The sequence below is a fragment of the Triplophysa rosa genome, linkage group LG19, assembly GCF_024868665.1.
Source record: "Triplophysa rosa linkage group LG19, Trosa_1v2, whole genome shotgun sequence".
NCBI classification, from domain to species: domain Eukaryota; kingdom Metazoa; phylum Chordata; class Actinopteri; order Cypriniformes; family Nemacheilidae; genus Triplophysa; species Triplophysa rosa.
In genome coordinates, this window is record NC_079908.1 from 19,907,951 (window position 1) to 19,919,518 (window position 11,568).

Here is an 11,568-nt window from a genome sequence, read left to right on the forward strand (position 1 = left end):
TTGGATTACTTAAATTGTCTCACAAGCAGATGAATACATTTGAGTTTCACAAGGATAAATTCACGATGTTGCCTGTGTGTATGAAAAAGACTGGTGGAGTCAACATATGTACAGTTAACCACTGCATTACTGTAGACTGTACACATGCAAACTGATTTAGTGAACAACAGAAATGAAAAAACCTTTAACAAACTTGATGTATTGAGCTTCTGGTTTGTAACTCATCTTGCACCATTAAAATTGTACTGAAACACCGAAACTATGCAGTTTGTTGACAGTGTGCAAGTACTTTTCCAAGCAATTTGACTTATCAAGCTCAGGACGTATATGTGATATAAAGATGCAGTAACAGCTCATGTGGAGCACAACTGACGTTCTTAATACAGACACTGCTCTAACATAACTGAGAGAGAATGTGTTAAGTGACTTACATTGAAAATGTCAAGTATAATTATTATAGACCTTTAAATGATCCTTACTCTTTTAAAAGTACTTGTATATCATTGTTTATTGATAATAAGTTTTGCAAAGAGAAAACACATTTCTAGACAGGATCTCACACACGGTGTCTAGATCCAGCATTCTGTGTGTGAAATATTGCTTAACAGTAAAACACCAGTTTCAAATATTTAGTATAAATATTTTTTATTTTATCTGCTAGTTAAAAAATGATGCAGTATTATTAAAGTATATATTGGGGAAAGACAGCAATTATAAGCAATACACAACCATAGTAAAGCGTTGCAATGTACTTCATGTGTCAGAATTGTTGTGGTTGTGTTCTTGTAGAATCTGAAGTTGTGCTGAATTCAGTGACACAGAAAGTAGAAGAACACACACGAGGAGGAGAAAACTGCCCTTATAAACTGCATCTATAACAGAAAGTGATTTATTAACACACAACTACAACAACTTGAACAGAACAGCAGGATTGTGTAAGAGAAGTACGTGTGAATATAGTTTTTTTCATGTATATTCAACTCAACTCAAAGCTTTCAAAAACCCTTCAGAAGCTAGAGAATATATTTTCTCAAAAGATAAAATAATCAAAATGAACAGTACCGATCATCCTTTTCAAAAGTTTACATTTGCTCTTAAAGGGATAGTTCATCATGTCTTTTGAAACCTGTATATGACTCTTTCTTCTGTTGAAGAAGCAATTTTCATCATTGTCCAGTATTACAAAAACACAGATTACTCTGTGTTTAGCTGGGAAAGCATGGTAAAATATTCAAATCCATGCCTATTGACGGTTTATCATCCCCCCTCTCCACCAGTTTGTCAACATCCGAACAGCTAATCATAGCAGAACCAGAGGTGCAGCGAGGGGAGATTGTATCGTTCCCTTTAGGAAAAGTGTATTTGGCCAAACCGCTTTTTCTGTTCGAGCTGCTACTCGAGCTGCATTTCTTGCTTTGGTCTTCGTCAGAAGCGACTTGCACCACCTGCTGGTGAAGCGGTCAGGCAGCAGGTAGAGATCATGCATCGGTGGATTCGGCGCTCTATTGCTTCTCCTGGGATTCCCGGATTTGAAACACTAAATTTGTGGAAGCGAATTTTTAAACCGAAATAATATGGACTGAAAATTGTCTGTCGAAAATTAAAGGTTGTATTTTAAAACTTTAAAAAAATTTAAAGGTGAATTTTGATTATAGAATTTTTTAAAGGTGAAATTGTGTGTGAAATTTCGATTTTAAATATTCACATCTTAACTATACAACCATGAATTGCAGACTCTAAAAATGCGAGCACTGGTAATGCAACAGATTTATTTGGGATTAGTGGTAATTACACATGCTTTTTTGATTCAAAGACTAATGGCATTAAAATACTTCCATAGAAATGCTTTGTTTATTGAAACGAAACTGCACACGTTACCATTAACAGTCAAGTTTGACATGATAAACGTCAGATGAAGAGCAGGGTGCTGTGCGCGGTGATGGCCTGTAGGCTGCACTATAACCTCTGTTGTTTAAACTTGGCGAAGCGATATGGAGCTGTAATGCGGTCAGCAGACCTGGAACACCTTCATAGGTGTGCATTTACTGAAAGTTACTGCATACGTAGAACGTTTGTCAACCAATCAGATTGAAGCATTCAACAGCCCCATGGTATAATTTGAACTACTCTGCTGTTCATGTAGTGTAAGTACTCAAAGATATCCTAACCCAAGCATTCATAACTGAGACTTCATCGATTAGGACTTGATTCTCCACAGAATAAAAAGCAAAACGGCATTTTCTACATGAAGATTGGTGACTTCTTAGAAAACTATTATTTTTTAGGTTTAAAATGAAGACGTTAATTTTAATTGTATGTTCAGGCAGACAGATTTTGGGCTTACAGTCTTCATGTCTCAATATCATCTTATTCTAACAAAATAGCATTTTTTTAAAAAGTCGTTCCCTTCTCATTATTTTGAACGAAAAATAAACACCTGCACAGGATATTATCCATTAATCTTATGTTTACATTTCTGTTTACACTAAAACACAATGCCGTGCGAAATTCAAAATACAAGCGAATCTTGTTATTTATATTAATCTCATGATTCGCTGGTTTACTGTCATGCATGGCTATCCTGATTTTACCAAGTGGTTGATGACCTTAGGGCAACATCATGTTGACCCTGGGACAACATTTAAATCAACCAATCAGATTTCAGAAATAAGTTTACAGTTTATTTTAAATGTAATCTTCCAACCAGGATTAGGTGCTTCTTGACCATTGTTTTTCACTTATCATTTCCCTCTGATTTTAGGGGTAAGTTATGGTTAGGTTTGGGGTTTGGTGTGGGTTTAGGTATTATTTATAAAAATGTTGTCCTTGGTCAACAAAATATGTTGCCCTGAGGACATCAACCACTTGGCAAAATCAGGTCGAGCTGCATGCATACATAATACTATTTTAATTGCTGTACAAATAAAGTGCATTGCTGTCTCGTTTGAATGACATTTTAATTCCTTTTTATTGAATGTTGTAACATACATTTAACAGTTTTAAAAACAGTATAAATGTGTGCATAATCAGCTGTAGTCAAAACAATAATAAAACAACAAAGAGATAAAGCCGTTCTTGTGCAAACTGTCACGTTTCCCATTGACATGTGAATATACAAATGAAATGACAAAGCCATCAGCAGAACGGCAGAATCCTTACCCCAGAAATTTAAGTCTTGACATTTGATAAAGCTGTATTTTTTCTCTTTGTTGTACACTTGTAGTTCTTAATGACAACTATGCAAATGTTGTACAGTATAGTAAGTCTATGTATTGTGTATATTTCATGCATTCAGTTGCATGCTACCGTATGTAAATCTGAAAGAGGTTTTGATGCTGTTTTCAAGGAAGTTGGACCATAGACAAATATTGTGGTTGCTCTTTTCATTTTATGCAAGTTTTTCACCTCAATGCTTCCTTCATCAAAGTTCCCCGTTCCCCACTTTTCCCCTGAGGTGTTGCAACATCGCACTGTAGTTAGATCATGTTGATCGCTTCTACAGGCTTCCATACCCGAGGAGCGTTTGGGGGTTAGGCACCTCAGTTGTGAGTAATGAGAATGGAAGAGAGCACTGTCTCTACATTTTCTTCTGGTACTGAGACTCAAATCCACGACCTACTGTACAATCCAACTCTAGTCTAACCATTAGACAACAACTGTCCCCAAATGAAAATGTGCATTTAACACAAACTGTTTGAAATCAATGTTTTGGTCTCTATAGAGAATATATTTAATAATCAACAGTAGCCAAAAAAAACTTTGTTATGTCATTTAGAGAGTGTAAGTATTTATGTTTTGATTTTTGAGTTGTTGATCTTTTAAGTTGGTTGAGATAACTCATAAAAGGTGCTTGTGATAGGTTGCCTTATTATTTTGAGTTGCCTCAACTTTACTATTTAGTACTTTACATCACAAGGCAGTGCAAGTAATACACTTTAAACTTACCCACTTGTCATTTTACAAAGAATAAATCAAAAACACTCATCTCCAAACCGGAAACTGTCTAAAGCATCTAAACAATATCAGTGAGCACACATTCAACTTAAACTTGTTTTTTGGCATCAAGCTTTTATTTATTTTCTACAACAAGTTCATGTTTATATTAATCTGGGGTGTAGTTGTAAATACTGTTTTTAAATGTAAATACTGTACATGTAAATCTGTGCAAAATGGGATGTGTGACAGAGCTTTGCTGAAAGTCTGTATCCCACAGACCTTATTTTTCATGTTTAATACTCCATAAAGCCGTTCTTGTGCAACCTGTCACATTCCCCATTGCATTTTGAATATCCAAATGACAAACAAATCATAGCAGAACAGGAAAATTCATACCCTATTGATAACTATTGATGCATTTATTTGCGTGCCATGTAAATCTGTAAGAGGTTTTTATGCTGTTTTAAAGGAAGTTATTGGACCACAGACAAATATTGTGGCTGCTCTTTCCACTCTCCTCAACTCAGTTATTTGATCAGACGTTTGTTTATCTTTCATTTCAATCACTTTCCTCCAATGTGTTACAGCATTGTACTGTACTATACAGTACAGCACGTTGCTCACTCCTACAGGCCTTTAACACATACACGAAATCTTACACTTTGAAATCGTTTTAAAACCACACAATCCTTGCTTGCCATGGCTGCGTTTTTGTTTCTATGAGGCCAATCAGATCATTAAAACTACAGAACAAACAGAAAAATGTAGGGGAGAGAGATAACAAAAATAACAAATGAGATGATTGTAGGGAAACATTGACAACGTGGTAATAAAAAACAATGGCTCAAACAAATATGTTCGCTTGTTGAAGATGGAATGGAGTTCTTAATGTTTTTGAGTCTGTTGTTTTATTTATGAGGTGTCACTTTCCTAAGTGGCCTGCGGAGGGCGATATATCCCGTTTGGAACGCACGGTAGGTCACGTGACTGAGAGCGCTTCAAGCAGTGTTATACCGCACGTGAACACCGGGTGTCAGCACAAACACAAGAAAGAACCCGTGGTAGGTTTTTGTTCATTACGATGGAGTTTGATGAGCTGTTATACATCATTGGATTACTACTGTGTGGTTGTTTTAAAAGGCACAGTGTGTACATTCTACGATTTGAGACGGTCATTTGAACATTGTGTAGAAGCGTGATCCGACTCCTATACGAACATGCTGGGTAAATATCGAACAGAACACACTGCTGGATTAAAATTAGACCTGCCCAATTGCAGGGTTGTCTTTACCCAGCAGTTGGGTTGAAAATTACCCAGCAGGGTTCTGTCCAATATTTACCCAGCATGGATCAAAAACAACCCAGCACTTACATAATAAAAAGTTAACAAACGTTTTTATTTAGGCTATATAACAAACATGTGTGTTTTTTTTTCGTGAGGTTATCAACGGAAACAAACTTTGTATTGCGTAAGACTGCATTTCAATAGAGGTTTGATTTAAGTTCTTTCTTTATTGCACCAAAGAGCTTTGCTAATAGTTAATACTTTCACTAATTCAATTTTATAAAAAGTAAGTGTAGACGTGTTATGTTTGCATTTCATTATTTCATGTTTTTTTTCTGTTTCCAGTCCTGTATATTTTTTTTGTAGCAACATAACCCCAAGGAAATTAGCAAATTCAAGGTATTGAGTAAAGCATTGTATTTGATTCTAAAATATGTTTCAATGCAATGTTTGTAAAAAAATATATTAAAAACAAATATATATATGATAAATGTTAATTATAGTTTTTCATTTGACAAAACCTAAAATATATATATATTTTGTGAAACATGAGAAGGATAAGCTGCCATTACAGGTTGCAAACCAAGACAGCACTTGTTTTATTAAAATCAAGGGCATGTCACGCGACCTGCTCATTCTCTTAAGCTCCCTTGATGTCTGTCTCAACTTCAGTGGAATTTTGATTAACAATACACAGTAAAATCGCCAGTGTTAAAAAAGGTCAAATTAACACGCACAGTGTATAATTCACACTCTAAAAGTGTTAATTATATAAACACTGTGAGTGTTAATTTGACCTTTTTTAACACTGGCGATTTTGCTGTGTAGTATTACCCTTACGATTGTTTGGTGTTACTATGCCTTACTTGTCTCTAAGTGTGTCTTGTTACCCTTGGTTGTCTTGCCATTGTCTCTTGTCGGTTATTGTTTGTTGGTTGTGTCGTCTCCAGGTTCTGTTCATTGTTTCTTGGTTTTATGCTTACGGATTATATTATATGTTTGGACCAATCAGCAGCACATATTGTAGATCCTGCCCCTCTGCTTTATGTTTGCACTGCAACGTCTCACAACATCTTTTAAAAACCAAGAAAGCATTATTTAATTCTGCTTTCTTTTATGTACGTCTAAAAATAATTGTGAAATTACACTTTAAGTATAACAAGTAAGATAATTTCAAGTTAAAAAACTTGAAATAAAAACATTCACATAAAGTGCACAAATAATAAACTAAATATTATGTTAAGTTCACTTAAAGAAAACCCACGGCGTACAGTAAAAACTTGTTGCAAATTTTTTTTGTAATCAGTTTACTGACGTTACCCTGAAAGTATACTAGTATGCATTTATAAACTAAAAAGTAGGACCATCTAGTGCCAAATTATACTTGTATTAAAATAGTACACTTACATGATGAGATGAGAAACAATTCAGCTGACCCAACTTGACTTAGTCAAGTCATCTTGTTGCATGGACTCAGTCAAGTTTGGCAAACATTAGGTCTTAAGTTCTCTTAACTTATATGTAGTAGTTGAAATAACTTGTAGTAAATTGAGCCAACGTACTGTATCAATTAATGAGCATTTAGAATTTTTAGTTAAGTCAACTGAAAAACATATTATTTGAACTTAATTTTTCATGTTCACACAACCATGAACAAAGTCTAATTGACATAAAATAGTAATTCGTCTTCAACACCATAACTTAACTATTTGAGTTAACTTGACTATATTGCTTTGACAAGAAGTTCTGGATATCTATCTGGAACCAGATTTTTTAAAGAAATCAACACAACTGCAAAATTTAAACTCTCAGCATTTATTTTGTAAACAGATACATTGCATCCAAAAATATAAAAACAAGAAAAAAAACTCATACAAAAACAGCTCACACAAACACGTGCAAACTTCTCTATGCAGAAATCCATCTTCGAGCCAAAACAGCTCAAACAAACATGCAAACTTCTCCATGCACAAGGCCATCTTAATGACAATGAGAGTTATTTGTACTATTTTGCATTTATCCGACATTTGCAGTACATGAAGAACTCACAATAAGAAGTTAAAACTTGACATTAAACTGTGTCTTCAATTCCCAGTCGTTGAAACATGACAAGGAAAGATGAAGCAGGACAAGGTAAGAAAAATTCAATACCAACGTTCCACTTATGACAGTAGTTCACCTTTAAAATGAAAATTCTGTCATTTACACACCCTCTTGTCATTTCAAACCTGTATGACTTACTTTTCACAAAATATATTTTGAAAAATGTTGGTAACAGAACAGCACGGCCCCCCATTCACTTCTATTGTAACCAATGCAAGTGAATGGGGGCCGTCAACAACATTCCTCAAAATATCTTCTTTTGTGTTCTGCGGAAGAAAGTCATACAGGTTTGAAATGACAAGAGGGCGTGTAAATGATGACAGAATTTTCATTTTAAAGGTGAACTATTCCTTTAAAACAATGAGATCTAAAACAACACTGCTCTTAAAACTTTAAACGGTACAATGATTAAACCGAAGATTTTGTTTTCTGCCTTATCGCAGCAATTTGCTCTTCAAAGAGCAATTGAGTCCGAGTCTGACCCAAGTCCAATAAACAGGTGCTGTATCACTTCACAAGTGAATTTTAATTCCTTTGGGTAGTCAAGGTTTAATGCATGCACCAGGCTCATCAGGTTCAGAAAAGCATTGGGTATATCCCTCAGGTGACGCATTACCACTTCTTCCTCAATCACCAGGACAACGTCATTGTAGAACGATGGGATAGGTTCCATCACATTTTCCACAACCACTAGGATTCCAATCACTACATCCTTGATCACATCCTCTTCATGGTCACTGGGCTTTAAAGAATGTAAACAAAACAAGGTACAATTATTTACAAGCAATTACACAAATATGGTTCACAGACCCCTGAAAATTAAGAGATCTAATGTCCAATTTTCCCTTATATGTTTCAGCTTACCTCGCAAATCTTCATGAATTTTGAAGTAGTCTCTCGCATGTACCACGGCAGGCCGAGCAATGCTGTTGTCCTCATCCTTTGGTTTGTTGCCTGTAAAATATAGAATGGTTAAAGTACCAGCTTTATTCCTTCAATCCTGCTTTTCTTTTTTTTGTTCATCCTTTCTCCCCCTCACTCTGTCTTTGTTTTTTTTTATATTTTCCAAAAAGCATCGATTTCAAATTTGCACATTTACACTTGTATACTTTTGTTGTAAATAAATAACCAGTGATGTGATGCAACAACAGTTGTTTGTTACCTTTTTTGTTCAGCACCAAAATAAGATTTAATAGTGGATGTAACATGCTCATGCCACCTAAATAAGGGGTTGGTGTTTCAAGTCTTACGAAACCTTTACCCTAACCCTAACCCTTAAACTTACTCTAACCATCTAAACTACCTATGATTGTTAAAATTGACGAAAAAAACACGTTTGGGTGATGACGTCAGACTCGAAACACCAAGGATTTAGTGAGAGCCGTCTAATCCTGCTCCCGGAAGGCCAATAATGTATTGCAGAGTTTAACTCCAACCTGGTTCAACACATTGCCTGGAAGTTTATTGATAATGAACACCTTGATTAGCTGGTTTAGGTGTGTTTAATTGGGGTTGAAGCTAATCTCTGCAGGATCTTGCATCTGTTATTGTATGAAAATATGTCACTATCAATAGTTTTATGATCCATAGAATAAAAAAGGTCATAGAGGTTTGGACAAACATGAAAGTGAGTAAATGATCACAGAACTGTCATTTTGGGGAGAGAAAGACTGCTTTAAAATAAATTGACTCACATCCTTATGAAGGCTCTCCAGTATTGAAGTCATTTCTGGAATGTCCTCAGAACGCTTTGACCTGAATAACTGTATGAGCTTTGGGAGATGACCATCTAGGCCTTCAAAAAAGGACTTGCTCAGGTCCTTTGACACAAGCCTGGTGAATTCTTTGCTGATCTATAAAAACATTTATAAATTTAACAAAGACGCCAGGGTTTCAATGACAGTCTTCAACAGTACTAAATTAAAACATCGTGCAGGAAGTTAAAACATTTTCATTTCAATCAACATGACAGAACTGGTGATATAATCTAAGGATATTAAGTTTACCCATATCTTGTAATAGAACAGCACAACTTTCATAGCCCAAGACTTTCTGATAAATTCAAAGCACAATGAAACAAATCAACACAATTTACCTCTCTCTCTGTGAAAAGTGCTGGCCATCGGACTTTCATTTGTGACACTGGTGGCTCCTCCTCAATGACAACTTGTCTTCTCAAAAAATAAGTGCTGCTCATAGCAGCATCAACAAAGATGATGTCTGGAGTCCACTTCGTCATTTCCACAGCTATTTGCTCTCTTTCCTTTTCTAGACTTTCCCGGTCTTTGCCCGAGGTAGATCTGGAAAAAATAGTTTCACCCAGTCTAGGTTTTTTTTGAATGTGTGTTTTCAGATGTGCAAATTACTGTGAAACACTGCAAGCCTCTGAAAAATTACACAGGTCGCAATTCACATTTGATTGCTTTAAGCAATTTGAGGAGGCTTGAACACACTGACTATGGTCACGAGTTAAATGCTTCTTCAGAGACAGTTCACTCCTAAATGTGCATACACAACACAGCTTGTAGTGTGTGATTAGGGCACGCTGGTTGGGCGAGGAAAATCTGCAAATCTTGCAACACCACCTCATTGCTATGGAGTTGTGCTTCCACTCTGCTTGCAATTTACTGATAAGGCAACTAAAAAACAAAAAAAGGTCAACCTCCAGCCAAGTACACATGCACATGTTACATACAGAAATATTCACTTAACATCTTACCTCCCAAATACAATGAGGAAAAAATATCAACACTTTATTTTTATGGCTGGGTGATACATTGAAAATTATAGTGATGATGTTGCTGGCAATATACAATTGAGCAACGCTGTAAATATAGCTTTAATTAAGTGAAAATTTTTCTACAAAAACGTCATTCTGAATTTTATGATTCGTAAGGGCTTCACAGTTTACACAAATGCCAAAAAAAGTTTAATCATGTGATTATTAAACTACAAAAAGTTCTGACAGTACAAGATCAGCGCGCAAGTTAGCAATACAAGACACACCGTTTGCACGTGCTCAAAACATCCCTAGCATACATCTGGTAGCTTTATGTGTTAATTTAAAAGACTAACAACTGAGCGTTTAAGAAACAAGTCAATCAAGTATTTGTATAATATAACAACAAATTAGAACTAACGTTAAATGTTGTTGCAACCACGTATAAATAAAGATGCATATTAAACACAAATATGGACTGGCGGCGGTGCTTCTGATACCGGTCATTCGGTGTTTCTATGACAAAAACTAAACTAATGAGATCCGATTAAGAACACGCTAAAAAAGTCACTTACATGAACAGTTTTTTATAAATCAACATTAACTTGCAATCTTACAAAGATGATTTTCTGCTCACGTCTCGACAGCAGCTCGGTGTCTAGCAAGCAATATTTTAGTGACGCACAACTTTAGGTGATTATTCACTTACAGACGTTCCTGGCAGTCACTGAGACTCGAAATAAACCGATATTTCAGAGTATATGGTACGCAAGTAACGTTAACGTTAACTTCAAAAGTTCACTTGAGACATGCTGTGCTGAGAGAACTGATGAATACGAACAGCTGATACTGAGCATGAGTGTAAATTAACATTAAAGAAAGCACAAATACTTACTCATTTTGTTATTTGTAGTCCACAAAGTCCATCTCTAACCATTCAAATGCGGGCTCTTCATATTTTCTTGCATTTCCACAAACTTCTCGACTCGTGTGCAGAAAATGGCGGATGGCGTGTCTGTTTCAACGTCTTCGTTGCAATAGTACGTCATCGTGACGGAGTTTGTGGCACATGCGCAATACACAGAAAGTTGATAGAACCTATGTTTTGTTGTTATATGAACACGTAATTTAAAGTTTTCCATTTTCCTTCAAGTTGAGGTTGTTACAACTCATCCTATTGTGTAGCAACACACTGCAATTTGACAGGACATGATTTTACCTGTCCACCTGACTAAAACTCAGAATCATTTTTTACAGTGGAATACAGAGTTAAACTATTTGCTGCATTTTTTGTTGTTGATCTGTAGCGGGATTTAATGGACCCATAGAAGTCGGTTTATGTTTTTGCTGGTCCTCAACCTCCATGAATGACATGAGGGTGAATGACAAAATATTTATATTTGGGTAAACTATCCTTTTAAGATGCTGCTTTTAAAAAAAATCTGATGTTAAAAGTGTTTTTACTACATTTAAGCATTTAATCCACCTCAAAGGGTGTGTTTGAATTATAAGTGTGCATTTTACA

The 11,568-nt window shown here is 35.6% G+C and overlaps 1 protein-coding gene across 2 annotated transcripts; it reads right to left on the minus strand.

Annotated features, from left to right (window-relative positions):
- Nucleotides 1-6,434: 6,434 nt before the first annotated feature.
- Nucleotides 6,435-11,046, minus strand: LOC130570055 (uncharacterized). 2 transcript variants are annotated; one of them, XM_057360144.1, is made up of 5 exons: nucleotides 10,939-11,046; nucleotides 9,420-9,624; nucleotides 9,019-9,177; nucleotides 8,189-8,278; nucleotides 6,435-8,066 (listed from the first exon to the last, which is right to left on the minus strand). In XM_057360144.1, exons 2-5 carry the CDS (start codon nucleotides 9,561-9,563, stop codon nucleotides 7,779-7,781), a joined length of 681 nt encoding a protein of 226 aa, XP_057216127.1. In that variant the 5' UTR covers nucleotides 9,564-9,624; nucleotides 10,939-11,046; the 3' UTR covers nucleotides 6,435-7,778. The 2 variants fall into 2 exon arrangements, with proteins under 2 accessions (XP_057216127.1, XP_057216128.1); XM_057360145.1 differs by lacking the exon at nucleotides 10,939-11,046 and having other exon boundaries at nucleotides 9,420-9,653.
- Nucleotides 11,047-11,568: the final 522 nt, after the last annotated feature.